The 20,136-nt window shown below is 38.2% G+C and overlaps 2 protein-coding genes across 7 annotated transcripts in view; both read right to left on the minus strand.

Moving 5' to 3' along the window:
• NEK10 (NIMA related kinase 10) overlaps nt 1-2,649 on the minus strand; it is a 102,038-nt gene extending 99,389 nt beyond the window's left edge. For all 3 annotated transcript variants that reach the window (XR_004407723.2, XM_042806539.1, XM_042806538.1), the window contains exons 1-3: nt 2,587-2,649; nt 666-825; nt 438-494 (exon numbers count right to left, since the gene is read on the minus strand). The gene's annotated coding sequence lies outside the window, so the exon portion shown is untranslated. The remainder of the gene's footprint in view (nt 1-437; nt 495-665; nt 826-2,586) is intronic.
• A 170-nt stretch (nt 2,650-2,819) lies between these two features.
• SLC4A7 (solute carrier family 4 member 7) overlaps nt 2,820-20,136 on the minus strand; it is a 100,072-nt gene continuing 82,755 nt past the window's right edge. For all 4 annotated transcript variants that reach the window (XM_042806333.1, XM_042806335.1, XM_042806334.1 and 1 more), the window contains 10 exons: nt 18,844-19,005; nt 17,740-17,853; nt 17,133-17,294; nt 16,646-16,897; nt 14,461-14,529; nt 13,849-14,022; nt 13,363-13,494; nt 12,543-12,640; nt 10,555-10,662; nt 2,820-7,409 (listed from right to left, as the gene is read on the minus strand). In XM_042806333.1, coding sequence (XP_042662267.1) covers nt 7,328-7,409; nt 10,555-10,662; nt 12,543-12,640; nt 13,363-13,494; nt 13,849-14,022; nt 14,461-14,529; nt 16,646-16,897; nt 17,133-17,294; nt 17,740-17,853; nt 18,844-19,005 — 1,353 coding nt within the window. In that variant the 3' untranslated portion in view covers nt 2,820-7,327. The remainder of the gene's footprint in view (nt 7,410-10,554; nt 10,663-12,542; nt 12,641-13,362; nt 13,495-13,848; nt 14,023-14,460; nt 14,530-16,645; nt 16,898-17,132; nt 17,295-17,739; nt 17,854-18,843; nt 19,006-20,136) is intronic.

A 20,136-nucleotide genomic window follows, 5' to 3' on the forward strand; every position in this document is an offset into this window, starting at 1 on the left:
CAGCAGCAGTGCACAGCTCCCAGAACTGCGAAACCTTGTTCAAGTTACAAATGATTTCCCTTACTTTAACACTGATTACCTTATAACTGGTCACCAAGTATTTCTGCTGTACAAGGGCTGGGACAACATGCAGAAAGGAGCATGCAGCTTAAATAGTTGTGCCCTTCAGCTTTACTATAGCAATAAATCAATTAACAGCCAGCTGCTGATTAAAATGGCGAATCCTTTCCCCTTTCCTTCCCTTCTCTTTCTCTTTCCCCTCCCTTTCCTTTCCCCTTTCCTTCCCTTTCCCCTCCCTTTCCTTTCCCTTCCCAACCTCAGCTACTCCCCTCCACTTCGGCTGATCTGACCCAAACCTGAGCCAGTTTAGAGAGCTAAACAGGCAGAAGACAATATGCCTCCCTTTGTACACTTAGTTTTCTACCAGTTTAGCTCACCGTTACAGTAGCCTGATGAGTATCTCTGCTGACAAGGCAGGGGGCAGGAATGCACAGCTGTAAATAGAGGGAGAAGAGCAGAAAACCCTTTCATCAGTAGCCAGCCATTAAATCAGGTAGGTGTATTAGCACCACACCCTGAGTGAGGGGTAGACAAAGGGAAGCAACCCCGTGTTTTCCTTGTAACAGCCATAAACCTGAGAACAGAGACATGAAAAATTTCCTTACCTATTCCCACCGTTATTGGGACTTTCTTGGAATCACTGAGTAAGTTCCCACCCTTGCGTTTCTTCTTTACTCCTGCCAGCAGGAATTTCCACAGAGTCCAGCTATTAAGCCAGCCATGAGTAATGTGTAAGGAACAAACCAAACAGCAATCGCATTTCACCTAGGTTATGCCAGAAAAAGATCGAGATCAGACAACTCTTTAAAAGAACAGAAACACAATAAAAGGAAAACATTTTCTTATCTTATTCAATTCTATTTAAAACAATGAAATGAGAGCAATATTAGCTAATTAATTTTAACTAGGGATAATTCCATGTAATTAGTTATGTTAATTCAATTACACAGGAAGAGAGATAGCACTGGCGCGCAGGACAGAACAAGAAACGCTCCAAGAACACTGTCAGAAATGAAAGAATTCACAGGATGAGAAACAGGAGACAAAAGAATTAGCACCCCAGACTTGATCTGTGGCCCAGTCTAGTATCTGTTTCAGGTGACACGAGCACATAAGGCTTCAGAAGGTGGAAACAAACCCCAGATAAACAAAACCACAAAGACATGTCAGAGGATAAATCTACCTCGACAAGCTACAGTGTAATGGTTAGAAACTTTCTTAAACAAAAAGGTGTCTTAGATTCTTTATAAACCTTATTAGCAATAACTACTGGACATGGATTGTTTGTAAGCCAACTGGTTGCTTGACTTACCCTTGAACTCCTTTCCTAATCACTCCAGTGGCCGAGTCCCGCTATCTAATTATACACAGAAGGTTAACTAGCTTAAAGTGGATAAAGCAGCAGTGGATACGTTCTATCTCGGCTTTAGCAAGACTTTTGATGCTGTTGCTAGATAGGAACGTAACTAATACCATAAGCTGGGTATGATGTCAAATGAAAACCCACCCCTTAAAAAAAAAAATATTAATACGTGATTGTCAAAGTAGAAATGTATTTCAAATACGGTCAAAATGATGGCAAAGGAAACATCAAAGATAATGAAAAGCGATCAGGTTTGTACTTTTCCAGTCTGATGAAACCAAGGGAAACCCTGGACTGCTTCAGCTCTTGTTCTCGGAGAGCACAGCAGTCAGAAAACGGGTCACCACCGGTGACGGATACGTCTAGGAAACTCTATCGATGAACCCATACAGACAAAGTTTGAAGAATGTTTCTTACGTATTTTATTGGCTGAATCAGGATGGAAATCTGCACGCTTGCTATACATGCAAACTTCCACATGCATCTATTTATCTCATTTTAATAACTTATTTGAAGGCTCTTTAAAGATTAACTAGGATCCAGTATAAAGTTCCTGATTTCCTGACAGATCGAAATGTTCGAGCCACTGCAGGTTTTTGGTTTGTTGCTGCTGGTTTGGTTTCGCACCACCCCAAGTTCCAGCAGACCCATAAATGGCCAAGCCTAACCTGGGATTCCCGGAGCCATGCAATGGGAGTCCCTGATTGATTTTTGTTTTTGAGATCGCAACTTTACCTTACTTTCATCCACCCTGTTAACCTGCGGCTCACAGATTCAGGGGGAAAAAAAAACAAAAACAAAAACAAAAACAAACAAACAAACAAAAAACAACAAAACACAACACAAAACAAACAACCAACAAAAAAAAAAAAAAAAACACAAAAAAACAAGAGAAGTTCTGCGGTCGAGCGAGCAGCTCTATCAACTCAGGAATCATAGGTAGCTCTGTGGAACTCGCCCTCTCCGCCCCCGCTAACGAGGCGGGCCTTCCCGGGCAATGTGCCGCCGCGACTTGGCGCCCCCGGGGGCCACGAGGGACTCTTCGATGCCTCCTGAAGTCCCCGAGCCGGTCACGGAGCCGGTCACGGAGCCCCCACGCACCGCCCCCCCCCCCCCCCCCCCCCGCCCCGCTGAGGGAGCTGCGCGCGCCCCCTCCCACTCACGCGCGCTCGGCCTCCGCTCCGCGCCTGGCGACGGCCCGTCCCGCCGGCACCGCCTCGCCACGCCCCCCCCTTCCCCGCGCGGCCAATCGCCTCCCGAAGAAGGGCCGGGCCCGCCGGCCAATCGCCAGCCGCCGTGTTCTGCGGCGGCCGTTGCCATGGGCACGGGGACGCCAGCCCCCCCCCCCGCTCCTCCCCCTCAGCACCCACCGGCCCCTTCATAACAACCGGAAAACAAGAGTTCAGCAGATTTTTATTGCTTTTGCCAACTTTCTGAAACGTTACAAAAGATAGTTTTATTCTCGCGGTAATTAAAACAACAAAGGCTGGATCTTTCACACCGAATACAAGTTTGAGAGTTGCGGTTTCGGTATAAACTGAATATTGATTCTGCATTTGGATTAAGGTTTTCATTTGCTTTGGATTGAGTTATAAAGTAAGAAAACGTCACTGTAATTAGAAAAGAAGTCATAAAAAATTCGAACCGTACAGTATGTAATCACATTTCAAATAATCAGTATTAAAATCCAAATCGTAGTTCAGCTACAGATGCTGAACCCTGGAAGACACCTTTGCGCAGGGGTATCAGCAACAACAGAACGAAAAATATTATAAAGTGTCTTGCCAATAAAATCATTTAGAAAAGTACTGATTTTCAAACCCATTCATTATTCCAAATAAATGTCAACAGATACTAAATTCAACACGAACGTGTCTTTAGATTAACTTCAATGCCAACTACAAAGTCCTATAAGTTTTCACTAAAAACGTTACAAAATAAAATCAACTTAAAATTACTAAGCAGTTTGCTTTATTTATAGCACTACTTTTACACTGATTCAAAGCTGTGTGCCTCTAGTCTTAAAATTTGCCATAAAATAAATTACGGTTGGTATAAACAATGTATTTCACACATTGGTACTGTACTTGGTAATTAATTTGACCTAGATGAGTAATTAAAACATTACTAATCGTACAAAGCAAAAAAGAAAACTAAGATCATTGTGGTGCTCATCTAACAGACTACATTGGTGAACTGAAAACCATGAACCATTTACCTGATGATTTACAGACCGTATGTACAAGGCAACCCCTTAAAGCGGTGCAGGCTCCGCGACGTGACACCTCTTTCTTACAGACACATTTCACAGCCGGTCGAACCTGCCTTTGCAAAGGGCACAAACTTGGAAGCTACCCCGAAGACAGAGGTGCAAGTGAAGCAAATTATAACTTACAGGAGAGCTTCCATTAAATGTAGAAAAAATGGCCAAGACATTTGGTTGAAAACTCCCACTAGGGCGCCAAATCCTACCCTAAGAGGTTTTATGATGACAAACTTGGCAATTTGGAACATTTAACTGAATAATCATGTAAGATATTACACTAATAGCTGCAAAATTAATGTAGGAAGAAAGTATCATTAACTTGGGCGTATGTAAACAGAATGAAAAGTGTGTCATTGCAATACATATGAAAATACTAAGAACGAATTTTGTAGAATATAATTTAAACACAAGACTGCATTTTAAGTGAAATATTTTAGATGATAATTTAAATGGAGTGGTCAAAATTAAGACCTACACTTTATGTAAACATTCATATTTATAAATAAATTAGAAAAAGGAAAAAAAGGAAGGAAAAAAAAAAAAAAAAAAAAAAAGAAGAGGGACTTCCTGAGGTGGCTCTGCAGCCAGATACACAGTAGCACTAAGCTCCATTCCGGGAAACCAAGGCATCTGAAAAAAGTGCAGGGCTGTTTATTTTCCTCTAACTGTTGGAACGGAAATACATTGGGTTAGTTTTTACAGGGCTTAACCCTTATGAAAAAAAAAAAATTAAAATAAAGTATCAGTGCACAGCAATTATCACTGCTCTTCTGCATCCATTAAGGCAAAATGGGTATCTACAGAGAGTAAACTACATCCTTAGCTGTTTAATACTATGTGTGATTTTAAACAAGAGGTGTACGATGAGCAGCGAATCACTTAACCATAGATTATTGATGGGGTTTTATGCACTTAGTACCAGATCTTCTCCTATTCATATGGGAAAAAAGTGCAAGTATAAAATGCTACTGACCAAGAACACTGAACTGAAGGTCACTGTAAACTGCTTTGTAAGTCATGGTATTTCTGGCAGCAATTAAAGTATCTACATAATTGAAATTAAATAAATACTGTGATTAGACTTGTGGGGCTTTGGTTTTGTTTCCTTTCAACTTCAGTAGAAAAATATCCACCTCCTGTAATATTGACCAACATTTAACCCTCCTGACATAGAAGCCAGATACAAGGTGTGCAGCACCAGGGAACCCTGATTTCTGCCATAAAAGAGTTAAAAATCTAAAGAGGCTTACAGTAATTTTTTCGGTCTTTGGAAGCTGTTGCAGGACTGTCAACATGAAGTGGAAAATACTACCAGGAAGACTAGCACAAAAGTAATGGGTTATGGATAACGACTACGTAAACTGCCCGAAATATCTTCCCTCTTTGATTCAGCAAGAGCTACTTAGTAGTCAACAACTGACATGCAGATAGGTACTTTTTTTTTTTTTTTTTTTTTTTTTTTTCTTTTTTAACAATGCAGAAAGTTCTGGGCAACCATCTGCTATAGCTTTACTGTATCTCCGTTTGACTAGAGGGAAAACACGGGTATTTTCTGATAGAGCACATCCTCAAGCTAAGGCACAAGCTACACTATTAGATAAGACTAAAGGAGCATCTATACAGGTCATCACACAGTATCGGTCAAATCAGTAACGCAGATCTCACTTGCTTTGCCACTGACCTCAGCCTTTGTCATGACAGTTTGGATACCATCATTCGTACTGCTGTACACTATGATTTACCTTCCTTAAACTGTCGTCTTGGAATTCAGCCAAGTGGAGAAAAAAAAAAAAACAAAAAAACAAAAAAACACAGAAAAACAAACACCCACCACCACAAAAAAAAAAAAAAAAAAAAAAGAAGATAAAACCCCCAAACCAGCATTATTTAACTACATTACATTTATAGGGAATGGTAACAGTCCATGTAACCTTAAAAACACTGATTTTAAATGTTTCTATTCCCCACTGATTGCTTTATTTTTGTAATATACAATAATCTTCTCTCCAAGACACTTGGCTGAAGAGCACTAGGATTCCACCTCAAGCGGTATTTTCAGATGAACTCTGCCCTCTTCCAAAATCAGCTCCTTTTGGGGTTGTTGAGAATTTTATCACATGGTCCAGGGCAAAACTCTCAACTTTGCCAAAAGCAGAATTAAGCAAACAGCACCTTCTAATTTTAAATGAGCACGGGGTCTAAATTAAAGCTGTTGTAATACATCCAGAAAGGGCTAGTGGCAAATCAGAATGTAAAGAGATCGCTTCGGAAATTAAAGCCAGAAAACTAAGTTGTAAGGCAAAAAGTATTAATAATGGAAACTGCGCACATAAGCGATCAAGATTTTCGTTTATACATAAAATTCTCATTATTTCAATTATTATAATGCTAAACACTAGAAGTTGAAAATGTAAGTACAATAAATGCACTGACTGCATCTTTATCAGTGAGCCTCAAAAATTTACTTTAATAAATGAATATTTACTTTTTCAATTCATCTTCCATGATAAAAATTTATACTAATTAAAATAAATAAAACGTTTAAAAATAAGTTGGTGTGCTATCATATATGCCCTTTACAATGGAGAGGATCAGAACTGTACACACAAATACCACAAGCAATTTGTAATCCATAAAATAATACTGATCATAAGCCTACTACAGAATTAAACTACAGCTAATTCAATCAAATACAGAGTAAAATTAAAAATTAATTAAGCAAGAAATATATTTGATGAGGACATGAACTACTCTAAAGTTTCAGTCCTAGAGCTCCGTAAATCAGACTCTGAAAGTCAATGGAAAAAAATGCAAATAAAACAGGAACAAAAGAATTCAAGAGTACTAGCGTGGTAAGTATGCTTAACTTCCTATAGACCAAATTGCTGTCTAAATGTAATTTATATTGTGTAAACATGGAGTGTCCAGAATGGCAAATACTGACCTGGGCCTGTAACTACAATTACTGCACTCGCACTGCTAACTGGGCAATAATGAAAAAAATCAAGAGTGGATTAAAACAAAAGAAAAAAAAAAAAAAGTATCAGAACAGGGTGTTCATATGTATTTTAAGGATAATCACCTGACTTAGGGCTCGAGGCCACTTCACTAAAATAGGAGAGACAGAATCCAGAGAACACGAGCATGTAGTGGAGACACAAAACGCAGTAGTTTGTGTCAACTGCACATTAATATTTGTTCTATGAAATCACAGAAGTAGTATATACCCTGCAAAAACAAGCAGTAATTGCCTGCATGGAAAACAAACTACTGTAGCGCACATTACAAACAGAGGTATTGCAAAACTTTAAGCAATGTGGACCAGTAATCATCAGCAAAAGCTGATTTAACTTTTAAGCACATTTGGATTATTGAAAATAATAGGCATTCATTACAATCTTCCTATTTAAAAATGAAAATAAAATTTCCAATAAAATAAATAGCTGAAGTGTGATTACCACTCATCTTATTTGTAGGAAAATCTTCTCATTATGCAAGCGTCATATCTACAGTGCCCTAAACAATGGCAGAATTAAATACATGTTGCTCCTTAAACTGGCAATCACACTTCCATGGTATAATATCCTACAGTGATATATATACACACACAGATACACGCAATTCCCCTTGCTTCAGTTCTATAAAGACGTCTCAGCATCCACGTATTTCACAACAGGTGAATCTTCTACATTTATTTTCACACTTTCTGGTTTTTCAGGGCTGTTCGAAAGCAAAGGGAAACACATAAGGCTTGGTTCGCTTAAGTAAAGGTCAACTTGCAAATATTTTATACTTAATAATGAACACTGGAGGTATTTATGTAAGGACACTTATGATTATGCATTTGTATTAGATTCCAGTAATTGTTAAATACTATTCACAGCAACAGTACAAGCTTCAAGACAGAAATGACCAACATCTCATCTATAAATACCATTTCCAGTCCCACTCCTTTTACTGATTCTATTGATTTGAAATTGTTCTGCAAAACATCTTTTGAAAAAAAAAAAAAAAAAAAAACAAAAAAAAACAACACAGCAAAGAGAACAACACAAACCAAAAAAACCACAAAAACGTCTGTTTAAAAATACTCCAAAATACGTAACAACCAATATTATTAATACTGCTTAATTACTGGGCAGGGAAAGAATTTTATTCAAGACTGGGAAAACATTGCAGTCTCTTCAAACTCGGGAAGCACACTTGTAAGGGCAGGAGAGAAGAGCCAGAAATCTGTGTAAGTGTCCAAGTGGCAGACCCTAAAGACACCAGGGCGGCTGGCACCTGAGCAGCCGACACGCTTCGGCAGCCAGACACTGAACGGCGGCTTATCCGAGGACAGAAGGGAAGGTCCGGGGGTCGTTACAGGCCAGCAGAAGAGAAATGGGAACAGCGTACGAGGGAGGATTCCCTAGGTATGGATTTCAGAGGAATTGACACGTCTGAGGAGCTGCTCTTTAAGGAAAAAAATGTATTAGAAATTCATGCAAAGAGAAATATTCTGGATTCCTTAGAAAATATAAGCGTGCCTGGACCCCGCAGAGTCTACAGAATAGGAGAGATGGTGGAGGGAGAAAGAAAAAGTAACCCCGATCAGTTCAGGGAAGACACAAAAAAAAAAAAAAAAAAGAACGAAAAATAATTTTTCTAAAAAGGTAAGATCTTTAAGAAATAATGCCAACCTACGCAACATGTCATCTGGAATTCCAAAACACTGATTGCTTCAATCTTCATCCTACTTGAAACCTGTACCTCTAAAAACCAGCAGTGCATGCAGAACCATTTTCACCGCAGCACTAAACGTTTTTTCCATACTATCACATGAAGACCGTTACACAGAAAAACCTTAGCAGAACTGAGATGAAAAATTTACTGGGAATTACTTCTGACTGAGCTGTGGTGACACCTCCAAGTACCTCCAGACCCCCCGTATAAGAAAGGGTCGCAAAGACCTGAGAGAGCACCCACGGGCGGTCACGCTCGGGAAGCCCTGCCTTCTACCCACATCCACACAAGATCAGGTGGCCTCCTGAAAGAGCGAGCTTCCAGCACCAGTGGTTTTATCTTCAGTTTGCAGTTTTAGCAAGTTCCCTTCCAAGATGCAATATTTGCCATGCTAATCTCAAAGAAAGCACGTTATGGAATCAAATCTTATCTATAGTAAAATATAAAAAAATAGATGGAATACTGAATATGACCTAGGTATATACATATAATTCTATACTAACTTATCCTACTCAGGAAGCAGGAAAGCACAAGGTGAAGTTGCACTAACTTCTAACCTGCTTGAAAAGCATATCTAAGAATTTTAATTCTTCTGGGAAGAGAAGCACAGGTCTGTATCTCTCCCAGCCTTACATACCCAAGGACTATCAGAAGTATCCACAAATTCTGTAACAGGTTTCTGAGAACTTAGCATGAAAGAAAATAAAGAATTAAAGGAGGAGGATATACTGACAGACATACTCTGTTTTCTAATGCCTCTATTACCTAACTTCCTGACAGCCTAGATCATGTGATATTCAAGTTCTTCAAAATGTGTTTATTTAAAACCTGTATTTAAACACTTTTAAACGTTTAAATGGTACAGGTTGAAGATTCACTGAACACTAACGAGTTTCTTCAGTTTTTCCTATTACAACACCTCCACATTCTCTCCTTGTCCCTTCCTTCACCCTTGGTTGAGCTACTGTATGGGCAAAACAAAGCGCATTTCCGCGCCAGGTTTGAAGCCATTCATGTGCTGAATAAACAGATGATGTACAAGGGCTAAGTGGCCAGTCACTACTGCTGTTCCACGATGCAAGCTCCACAGTATCCGATAGCTTGAATAATTATGTACTAACACTCCCTCGCCACCAACTCTTTCACCAAGACGTATTTTTATACAAAACTTGGCAATTCCGTACCTCTGAAACCTGACTTCCTTTGTCAGATTTGTCTGAAAGGGATCAACCAAAGGAAGATGCACGTACAGACAGCAGGATTGCATAAATTTAGTTTTCTGAGTCAACCAGGCCTGGTCTCCCCTTTCTTGCACAGTAAGTCGCATTGTGATGGAATAGTCTACAGATACCAGTCCCTATAAATTACAAGCCTTTCAGGAAGTTTGCGATATTTCAGATAAATATTCAGGATCTGGTCTGTTCCCCGTGACAGATTCAGCCAGAGAGGTAAGAAACTAGGCTAGAAGAGCAGAATGATTCATTACACACAGGCTTTCTTGTTTGATGGGGAGCTCACGGAGAAAGAGGCTCCTGGCCATGACAGAAGATGCATGTCAGCTTATAGGAAATGTTCGTTCATAGCACCAACAACTCCTAATCTGTCCAGTATTTCATTCAAGTTTATTTCACATCCAGTGAAGAGAATATTTGAGCAGGTTTAATTTTTAGAGATTAAAAATGAGCTGGGGAGAAACGAACCAGCCAACCAACTCACACACAAAAACAGATCCTAGGGCAGCATAAAGCAACAACAGAAGTGTTGGACTTACCTTTTATTCCCATGGGAATTTGTAATGTTCAGGATCAAACAATCCCATGCTCATACACACTCTAGTAAAGCTTTTAGAAACCCTAAGCCCAGAGTAGCAAACAACTGTATTAAGCAAATAAAGAGTAACTTTAAAATTGCAATAATACATCTAATAAAGCAATGAGAACTCCTTATAGAAACTGTTCAACTTCAGAGTAAAGAGCAAAAATTAAGTTCAAATTCAAGTTCCTCAAAAGTAGGAAGTCAATGCAAATTTACAAACAACATAAATTCATTTTTTTGAGATACATTTCAAGAAACAGAAGTGCAGCTATTAGCTGCTAAACACAAGACCATCGTTAGAAAACGCACGAGTAATTATAGCTACCTCAGGTTAGCTCTGGTTACTTTGGCATTCTCAGTACTCATGGCAAGAGCCTTCCACTGTGCAGTTTTGGCCATTTCGTCTGATATGTTTACAACTGAGGGATCAATGCTAAAGAACAAACATACTTTCTGGTTAGTATTCAATACCTCGCAACAGCATTGTATTTACTGTCACTCATCATTTACATCAGTTGTACCTTCTTTCAATATTTACGCAGCCACGAGTTGAGTTAATCTCTTACAAATGTATTTCAACAAAAATCTGAGAATGTAACTGACTGGCACTGCCTTAATCACGTAACGTCTTACAACAGTTCTTCAGATAGATACCATTGAGACGTTGAGAATATCTGAGATCTCATTTTTAAATTACCTGTAACTTCAGATAATTATTTCTCATACTCAGAAATAATGAAATTAATCACCTTGTTCTGCTAAGACTTTCATAAATCAGAATTATTTTAAGTTGTTTCCAGGAAATAAACAATAGCAAAAGAGCAGACGTTAATAAAATTCTGAAACTGGTAACTCGGTTGATATTTAAAACTAGTAAAAATCTAGAAGTCCCAATTATTTAGACAGATTTCAAGTTATTTTCTTCCTGCGGAGTTGTACTAGTCATTTTTAGAGGATTTTTTGCCACCATCCCCCCAAGTCCTGCAGAAGAGAAGTCTACCCTCACAGATGGCAAGCCTTCAAAACTTATTTCTCCCTTTGCCCTCCACACATTTGTATGTATTTAGGTGTTGTCTGCAGATATATTTTCTGTTCCATTCCACACTTAAGCTTCAGAATCTACTCCAGGGTATCTGTACGAGTTCTTCAAACTGCATAAAAATCCTTCGAAGCCATTCTTCCCCAGGATCCTCACAAGATGCACCGCAGTGAAATATACAGTAAACACACATGCATACACTCGAGGAAATTGCAGTTCTACTGTGAGAGCAAGTAATTAGCAACTCCAGCGGTTTTTGAAAAAAGCTTTAGCATTTTCACTTGAGTTGCCGAAGTCTGATGAAGCCTGCTCCTGGAGCAGACAATAGCACCCAGCAGGAAAACCTGTCTAATCCAAAAATCTGCCGGTTCCCAGCTCAGATCAGGGTAGACCTGACACCACCCCAGATCCACAGGAAAGCCAGTTCTTAACCTAGGAACCCTCAGTAATGGAGAGGCAAAACAAGCTGGCCAGCTCTTGATCTGTCACATCATCTGGGTGTGCTGAACAGTTGTAGAACACCTGACAGCTAAGCTGAACACAGCCCCGGAAAGGGAGATACGTGCTGAGACAAAAACCCTTCCAGTGCTGGAGGAACTTCCCACCAGTGAAATCCCAGCACTGCCTTCTCTGGGAGAGAACTGTAACGCTGTCCTCAAATTTACTCTCAGAAAATGACCTTTTAAAGTAAAAACAGCTGCCTGTAGAAAGGTTTGGTGGTTCATTTTTCTTTTTTTTTTTTTTTTTTTTTTTTGTTTTTGGGTTTGTTGGGTTTTTTTTGTATCACAGAAATTATAGACTTTAGCCCTCACTTTAATAAACCAAGGAACTGCACATTTAGACTTTTCCTGAAAAACCCAAGTGGCTGGTAAACACATGGCTCAACTGATGCTATTAGTTGCTTAATACTCAGCATTTCATGCACAGTAACACACACGTATTCCACAAAAACTGACCAAGGACGCTTCCTCACCTTGAGTACAGCTTGTTGAAATTGAGTCATCTGATCTGTTCAAGATGGTCATGTAAATTTATAATTAAGATGCAGTTTTAAAGAACAGTGCAACATAAAAATGCTACTATAGCACCATGAAATGTACCTTCATACTTCCTAATCGTGGCTTGGGGTCAAAAAAAGTTAATCCAACTCATACACAGTGAACTTAATATAAAGCAAAATACAGCACGTGATAATAAAAAAAAAACAAAACAAAACAAAACAACACAACAAAACAAAACAAAAAAAACTCTTAAAGACCAACATTCTTTCATACCTGTATTTTAGGGTTTTTACAGGAAAATCCAAATTTGCATCTCCATATGCAAGGTGTACACTTTCATTGTCTCCCGTCTGAAGCATTCTCTCTGCTTCCTGTAAATTCCAAGTAAAAAGTTCATAAAATTACTCATGCAGCAGAAATGGAAGTAGTATCTCACGCTGATGATTCATTTCCACTGGGGTCAAGGGCATTTCCCTGCGGGTACTGGAGTTGAACACAGGGGAGGCAGGTTAAGACCTTTTTTCTTAGAAGTGTTTTATCCAGGTAAGGGGAATGGGGAAGGGAGGGTGTTACAAGTTTTGTAACGAATTCAGCTAGCTGGTGTAGGTAGGTAAGACTTTTACGGAGAAGTTTTATGAGCTATATTACTATATTGCTGGTAACTAGCAGTTGGTTTTAATTACAGGTCTGCAATCACACACAAGCAAAATGTCCCCGATAGGATGAACAGTTTTGTAATTAAACAACCGTATCCCACTGCTTTTCTATCCCTCTCCCTTTATTCTCCTTCTAACCTGATGAAGGACAAAGAAAACAACATTCTGTACTAAAAATTGCTTCTTTTCATTTTGCTTGCTAATTTTAATAACAAATAAGAATCACAGTTCATAACAGCATCATTGAAACAGTGACTTTCCCTCATCTTCTTTGCCAGTAACAGTTCCTCTAGCATTAAATCTCATTAGCAAAGAATTTTAAAACGCTTATTTGGAATGTAGGGTCATATGCTCCAGGCACTTAAAATTCCTTTAAGTCTCATCAAGTACTTTATAGTAGTTTACAACATCCTTAGTTTGACCGTTTTCACACTTACTGCTTTCTCTTTTTTCTTCTTGTCATCTTCTTTCTTCTTTTTACTTTCTGGCATAAGATCATCAAGCCAGCTAAGCTCTCTTTTGGTGAAACATAAATCCATGAGCTTGCGAATGAACACCAATGCTAGGACCTTAAGGGAACCAGAAATGGAATAATTTACATTAGACTTTTTAAAGAAATAAAAATGCACACACACACACTTTTAATACCTTCCGAATCTCTAACTGAAGGCCTTTCTCATTGTGGTAAGATAAAACCAGCACTAAGTGAAATGATTTCCACTTTCAATAGCTATTCCTAACTGAAGTGTTTATTTTCAGGAAATGAAAAGTCCTTGTGTTTCCAAAGTGAACAACTTGTACTACACGTTCTTCTGTTTCTTACCCACTCCCCTCTTCCTTAGGGCAGCAAATACATTCTGAAGAGATTCTGGATGATGCACATACTTTTGGAAAATTATTAACTTGTGTAACAGAAAACTTACCATCATAGGGAAAACAACAGCGGCTGCAGAGGCTTTGATCACCCACAGCAGAACGAGACAAGTGAGCTGAACAACTGTAAAGATATGGACCTTCCAGAGCGGCACATAACGCAGGTAAATCAGGTCAGGTTGATGTTTGGCAGGCATTCCAAACAGTTTTATACGGTCAAAAAACTGTATGGAAAAATAAAATTGTCCTTTAGTTAATTATTTTCTTCCCCTCTGGAAGAAAATAAACATTCTCAGGGGACTCCAGAAATGTAAGTTAATCCCAAATAAAATACTAACAAAGGACACTGAACGTTCAGTGGGGTAGGCTTGGGGGACTGTTTCGTGGTGCTGGGTTTTTTCTCCCCCTCATTACTATTACAAAATTTCAGAATATTTCAGATAATTTGTTGATCAGCTACACTACTGAAAGAATAAATACAAGAACTGAGAAGTGAAGGCACAACGTGGCAAGAACAAATATCCAAACATGACACTCAAGAAATGATCTTGCACAATATTCAGACAATATGGGCTAACTTTATCATTGCTCATATAAAGTAATGTGTTTCCTTTTCATTTAGTGTTAAGCAAAAGCAAATTCTCATTAAAATCAGACTTTACCTGAATGCCTTTTAATGAAGATACTCCCATGTAAAGAAAGACGCCATACAAAACCGGCATTGGAATAAACTGGGGAGGAAAACACACCCACACAGTTACTTGTGGAGCCCACATGGTGTAACACAGCTGCCCATATTAGTGAGGCACATGGGCCAAGTTATTTTACTTAAGTGAAATCTGTAAAAGCTGAGGCTCTTTTAGAGAATATACATGCATCGCTGAGCAGCAAAAAAGCCTCGAGCTAACAAGGCCATCACCAGGATTAAAAAAGTGGTTTTGTCTTGACTGCCCATTCATTCCATTTTCTAGGTTGCAACCCAGATTTCGATTAATGCTAAGGATGCTGCTTCATGGTGCTACCTGACAGGAACTGTATGGAGACCACCAGTTTCAGGAAACTGCCATATGAAGTTTTACTCCTGATCACTAATCTTGCGTTTCTTGAGCAGACGAAGCAAAAAATCCACCATACCTACCGAGCTAAGAACATCTGCTAGTTATTCAGGACTATATTTTGCTCCAATAAGGCCAATTTTGAGCTAAGATAATGAAGTTGTCCACTGGGTTCAGTGGCACTTGCACCAAACGTCTGCAGCCTACACAAAGCAAGCGAAGCTTTCTTTGCTCCTGAATTCACAAAACTTCTGAGTAAAGGACAGCCAAGACATAATTCCAAATCTTAATAAAAACTGCTGCTATCAAGTCTGAACAAAAGCTTTAACTGAAACTTAAATATCGAGGAATACATCTACGCCATAAGGATTAATTACTGCACATATATATATATATATATATATATATAAAAGCAGGTCTCTTCAGTGTAAGCTCCATAATTGGACATGCTAGTACTTCACTTATGTTAACTTCTACTGCATTAATCAGTATAAATCTATACACAGAAGAAAAGCACAACCACCTAGAGATGCAAGGCTCTGTTCTCCCTTTTTTTGAACAATAATAGCCATTAGCATTGATAAAGAAAAACATTTCATAAAAAGTAATAGTAATACCATTCCTATTACCCCTTGGTTCCATAAAAAAACCCAAAAATAGTAGTTTCTAAGAATCAGATGTTAAAACATAAACATCTAGCTTCAGCAAACAGCACTTTTCTCTATTGCTTTCAAGTAACAATAAATCTATTTCAGTATTTCTGCTTTTGATTCTGATCATCCGCATTACACAGCTAAGCTCTTGGTTGAAAAGCTTTTCAACCAGAGATTGTAGAATCTGAAGACTCATTTTTAATAACGGTTACTGCCTTATTGTTTCCAGACCTTTACATTCTTTAACACAAATGGTCAACTATTAAGAATTGATAATATGTGGCTCTAATTAGGAAACTGGTTGTATGTTCATAGGTTTATTTCTTTCCATTATCTAAACTTAAACAGCCATTACAAGTTACTTTTTTTTTTTTTTTTTGTGAAATGACTGGAGATCTGTCTTTAAACAGACTTTTACAAAGTTCTTCAAAAATATTAGCAATTATGCAATTTATGCCGTATCTGCTGTTCTGGCAACAAAAAGACAGGTTTTTTTAATTTCTCCTTTTAGCTACTGGATTTGAAACAACAAAGCAGAAGTTGAACAGATTTCACTGAACTCTGAGCAGAAAGCCAACTGAAGTGATTGGTTTTATTCTCAAAAAAGTCTTCAGATGGGTACTACTGACACAAATTATGAGACAAAGTGTAAACTGAGGTCACAATATGACCTGAAAGACCTATTACAGCATGAGAAGTAAACAATGTAATTTCTGATGATCACTTTGTTTGTTTCTTCTGCTACATTCTATTACTTCCACTCAAGTAACTGTATCTTTCTCACATTCCTTTTCTCTCTCCATTTATGCACTCCCATGAAAACTACAGGAGAGCTGTTATAGGTAACATGGACTCCAGAAACTAAAAAACAGCTGGCAAGAAAATCAGCTAACATGGACAAAGGTTGCTTTCCTCACTACTCCCTACAGTTCTAGCTTGCTCATATTTCATTTTCTTACATCTCCCCCACCGTTTCTATTCAACTAACCCTTGTTGTCAAAAAAAGCCATTTGAGACCGAGTCTAGGCATATTTTACTTAACATAATAAAACTTGCTAACATTGTGAAATGCTAAATCACACTATCAAAATCAAAAGCAAAAAGAAAATACAAATATTTCGGAAAAAATTGTCTTTTACCTTTAACACGGACGTCATGAACACTGACAGCCCCATCAGGACAAAAATCATCAATCCTGTCACCCGCTGCTCCCGGATTCCCAAAAACTTCGGTTGCTCTCCTGGTGCTGAGCATTCAGATTCAACTTTCAGGCTGTTAACGTGACTTATAGACAGGACAGTTGCAGCAACAAACCATGGTAAACCCATAACAGAACATATCCCCAACATAACACCAACCATGAGCAGGTCAAGGTGATAACCACAGCCTTTCTGTAAAATTAAGCAAACACATCATTTGACAAACTTTCTATTTGTATGATACCATACCTACAACTTAGCTGGTAAATAACAGATAACTACAACAGTTACATGCTTGGAGAGTCCACAAAATTATATTTGTTCTTTATTAGTCAATATATGCATCTATTTAGTAGCTGCTGGTAATGTTTCCATTTTCAATTAAACTCAGCTTACGCAACATCAGTTTTGTGAAAATTACTTTTACCTTCAGCTTATGCTCTTTCCTGTTTATAATAACAGCTGTTATTTGCTGATCCATGAAAATGAGAATGGTACAGAGCAAAGCAGGGACCGCAGCTATCAGAAGTGTCCACCAAGGATTGCTTCCGAGAGGATCTATGAACCACCCTCGGTCTTTCCGGGTGGGCTGAAAAAACAAGCATCAACGACCAGAATTAATGACCAAAAGAAAATGCAGATTTTATTGCTACGAACAGCTGCAATGAACAGATTAACAGCCTCTTAAATATGTGTTTAGATTTTTTTCCAATGGCTCGGACCAAAAGATTGATTTAGCGGTTACATGTGAACATGACATTTATATGGGAGAAATTCAAACAAATCCATTGCGTTCCTTCATTTTTGTACATTTGCATAAAAGAAAGCTTCCTTTTCAGTGGTACCATAATAGGAAGTACAGTTTCTTCTGTCAGATGAGCCATACATCCAAAACAGAAAAAAGAGATTACTTCATCAACTACATTGCAAGTAAAAAAGGTAAATTTCTGTTTCTATATAATTCTGTTGTTCTACTGTCTATGAAACTGCAAGCCTTTAAAAAGTGAAGTTTTTTAAAAGGTTTTATTTCTTACTTCAAACTTCTCTGGAACATGAAGCTTAGGAGAAGGCACTCCAACAAGATAATCAATCAAAACCATGATTACTATGGTCAGAAATACCGCAAAGTCACTGATGGTAGAACGCACCTATAAAGAAAAGACTTGTATTAACTCCTGCTTTTTCATCATTATAATCTGCACACACAGCAAGACAGTTTTCTTCCCTATGAATAGTGAAGTGTATTTATAATATGCTACACCATTGAATATTATACATATTTTCTCTTTTTGTTAGAAAATTTGAGGTGTCTGACAGCATAGCATGAAGTTGCAGAAGGTAAGTATTCTGTACAGCTGTTCGTCCAATTATCCTATTTTAAATGGATCTACTGCAAGAAGCAAATTACTTCAAATAACTCCTTCCTCATCTTCCTGTCTCCTTAACTCTACTAGGAAGCTGTGCCATCACACTAGTAGCTGGTAGCCTAGTTCAGTAGCATCACTGAATTGTTCTGAAATCAATATTCATATATTTGATGTTTTAATAGATAGAAGAGGGCTAATTTACAATAGATTCAGGTTACCAAAGGTGACTTTATTAAACAGTAGGGACACATTGGAGGGATAAGCTGATATTTATAGAATATCTAACCAATTTATTTTGGCAAGCAGAAGGTGCATAAATCAGTCCAAGGATAATCACTGTATCAGCCTCTATGGGAAACAGTAATCCCCTGAGGAGCCGCTCAGGACCCTTCATACGTCAGCAGTTTGGGGAAGGCATTCCACTGTTCTCTACAGCTACGTGAGGAAATCAGCAGCAGTATTATCTCCCCAAATAATACCTGGCAATACTCATTAACACGGGGAGACAGATTATTTAAGTCTTCTAATGTTCAGACTGTTTTCTTGTAACTATAGGAAAGTGGAGAGTAAACACTGAATTTTCTGCAGCCAATTTATTTCCTCTGACTTCTTACTTTTTGAAATTATTAGCTAATTTTCTATTTTTAATTTCTTTTTCTCTTAAAAGGAATCTCTCAATACAGAGTTCTGAAGCAAAACAGAAAATTCAACTCCATTAAGTTATACGAATGTATTTATCACAAGGCAACAATAGTCTCTAATCAGAATTACCTTAGTTGGGAAATAGCGTTTGGTCTTGAATTGCTTAAGGAAAGAAGAGAGGAAAAATGTTGTAAAGAATAGTATGACAGACCAGAAGAGAACATCTGGAATATATGGTCCATGATGGCCACAAGCTGATCCACGAAACACACCATGAAATTCTAAACATTCCTGTAAAGAGAAAAAGTCCTTAAATTTCTACATTTTACTCATTTGGTACATTCAACCTAACTTGCATTTTTTCAAAATAAAACAAATTTGAGAAACTCCATAATCCCCAAAACGGGTTCCTTCCTTCATCACAACCTCATCCCAAAATGCCAGAAATGTGTGCTGTCTGTTCCAGAAGAGCCACAGTACCATCACTGACTATTTTGGGATGCCAAAATGCTGGGAGATGCCCAAGAAGAAACAACTTCTTTGCATTCACCCCATTTCCATTCTACTTCTCAAAGCATCACAAGATTGAATGCATAAATAAACACTGGGGACTAAGCCCTGGAAGAGCAGACCATCCAACACCAACTATCGAGCTAATGAACATAAAAAGGGGCTCTCCTCCATTTCTTCCACCACTTTATTCTTGACTTTGTTTTTTTCCTGATACAGTCAAGGAATAAACAGACTTTTACAAAACGAGATTAACTCAACTGCAAGAAAAAAAGCTTCTAGTAAAGTAGGAAAGCATCATAAATAATGGATTTGAATAAAAAAAGAAAACGAAGTGAGACGATCCGTATTTAAAGGCTCACTGAAATGAAAAGTAAAGAATTAATGTAGACATATGGAGTGTAAGGAAAGAACAAGCCAATAAACCAAACAGAAGCAGCATTACCACAACTCAGTCTTTATGCAGGTCAATTTTTCAAAAATTTAACTTATGACAAAAATTCTCCCCATTAACAATCTACTTTGATTATAAGCACCACCAAATCGTAGAACAGTTCTGTCTCTCCAGGAAGACTAAAGATGCTGAAGAGAACAAAAAAGTTTATAAAATAAATATAAAAACTTAGCTGAAGAGAAATTGCCATCCTAGGTGATTACGGTAGACTAGGAGCCATCGGTAGTACACAGAAAACACTGCAGCTAAAACTCAAGTAAAGCCCTGAGGCTTTTCATAGGGTTTTTTCCTGTGCAAAAGACCTATTTTCAGTGTGAACATCTAGGCTCACACACAAGGAGAGCCTATACTCGAGTATCTACCACCATTTTAGACAGCCCAGGGTGGCCAAAGTAGGCACACACAGCTAGCAAATGTAACACAGAGTCAGTATCAGATCCAAACCATGCAAGATGTAG

Source organism: Tyto alba, unplaced genomic scaffold, assembly GCF_018691265.1.
Source record: "Tyto alba isolate M040663 unplaced genomic scaffold, T.alba_DEE_v4.0 Super-Scaffold_46, whole genome shotgun sequence".
In the NCBI taxonomy this organism is placed as follows: domain Eukaryota; kingdom Metazoa; phylum Chordata; class Aves; order Strigiformes; family Tytonidae; genus Tyto; species Tyto alba.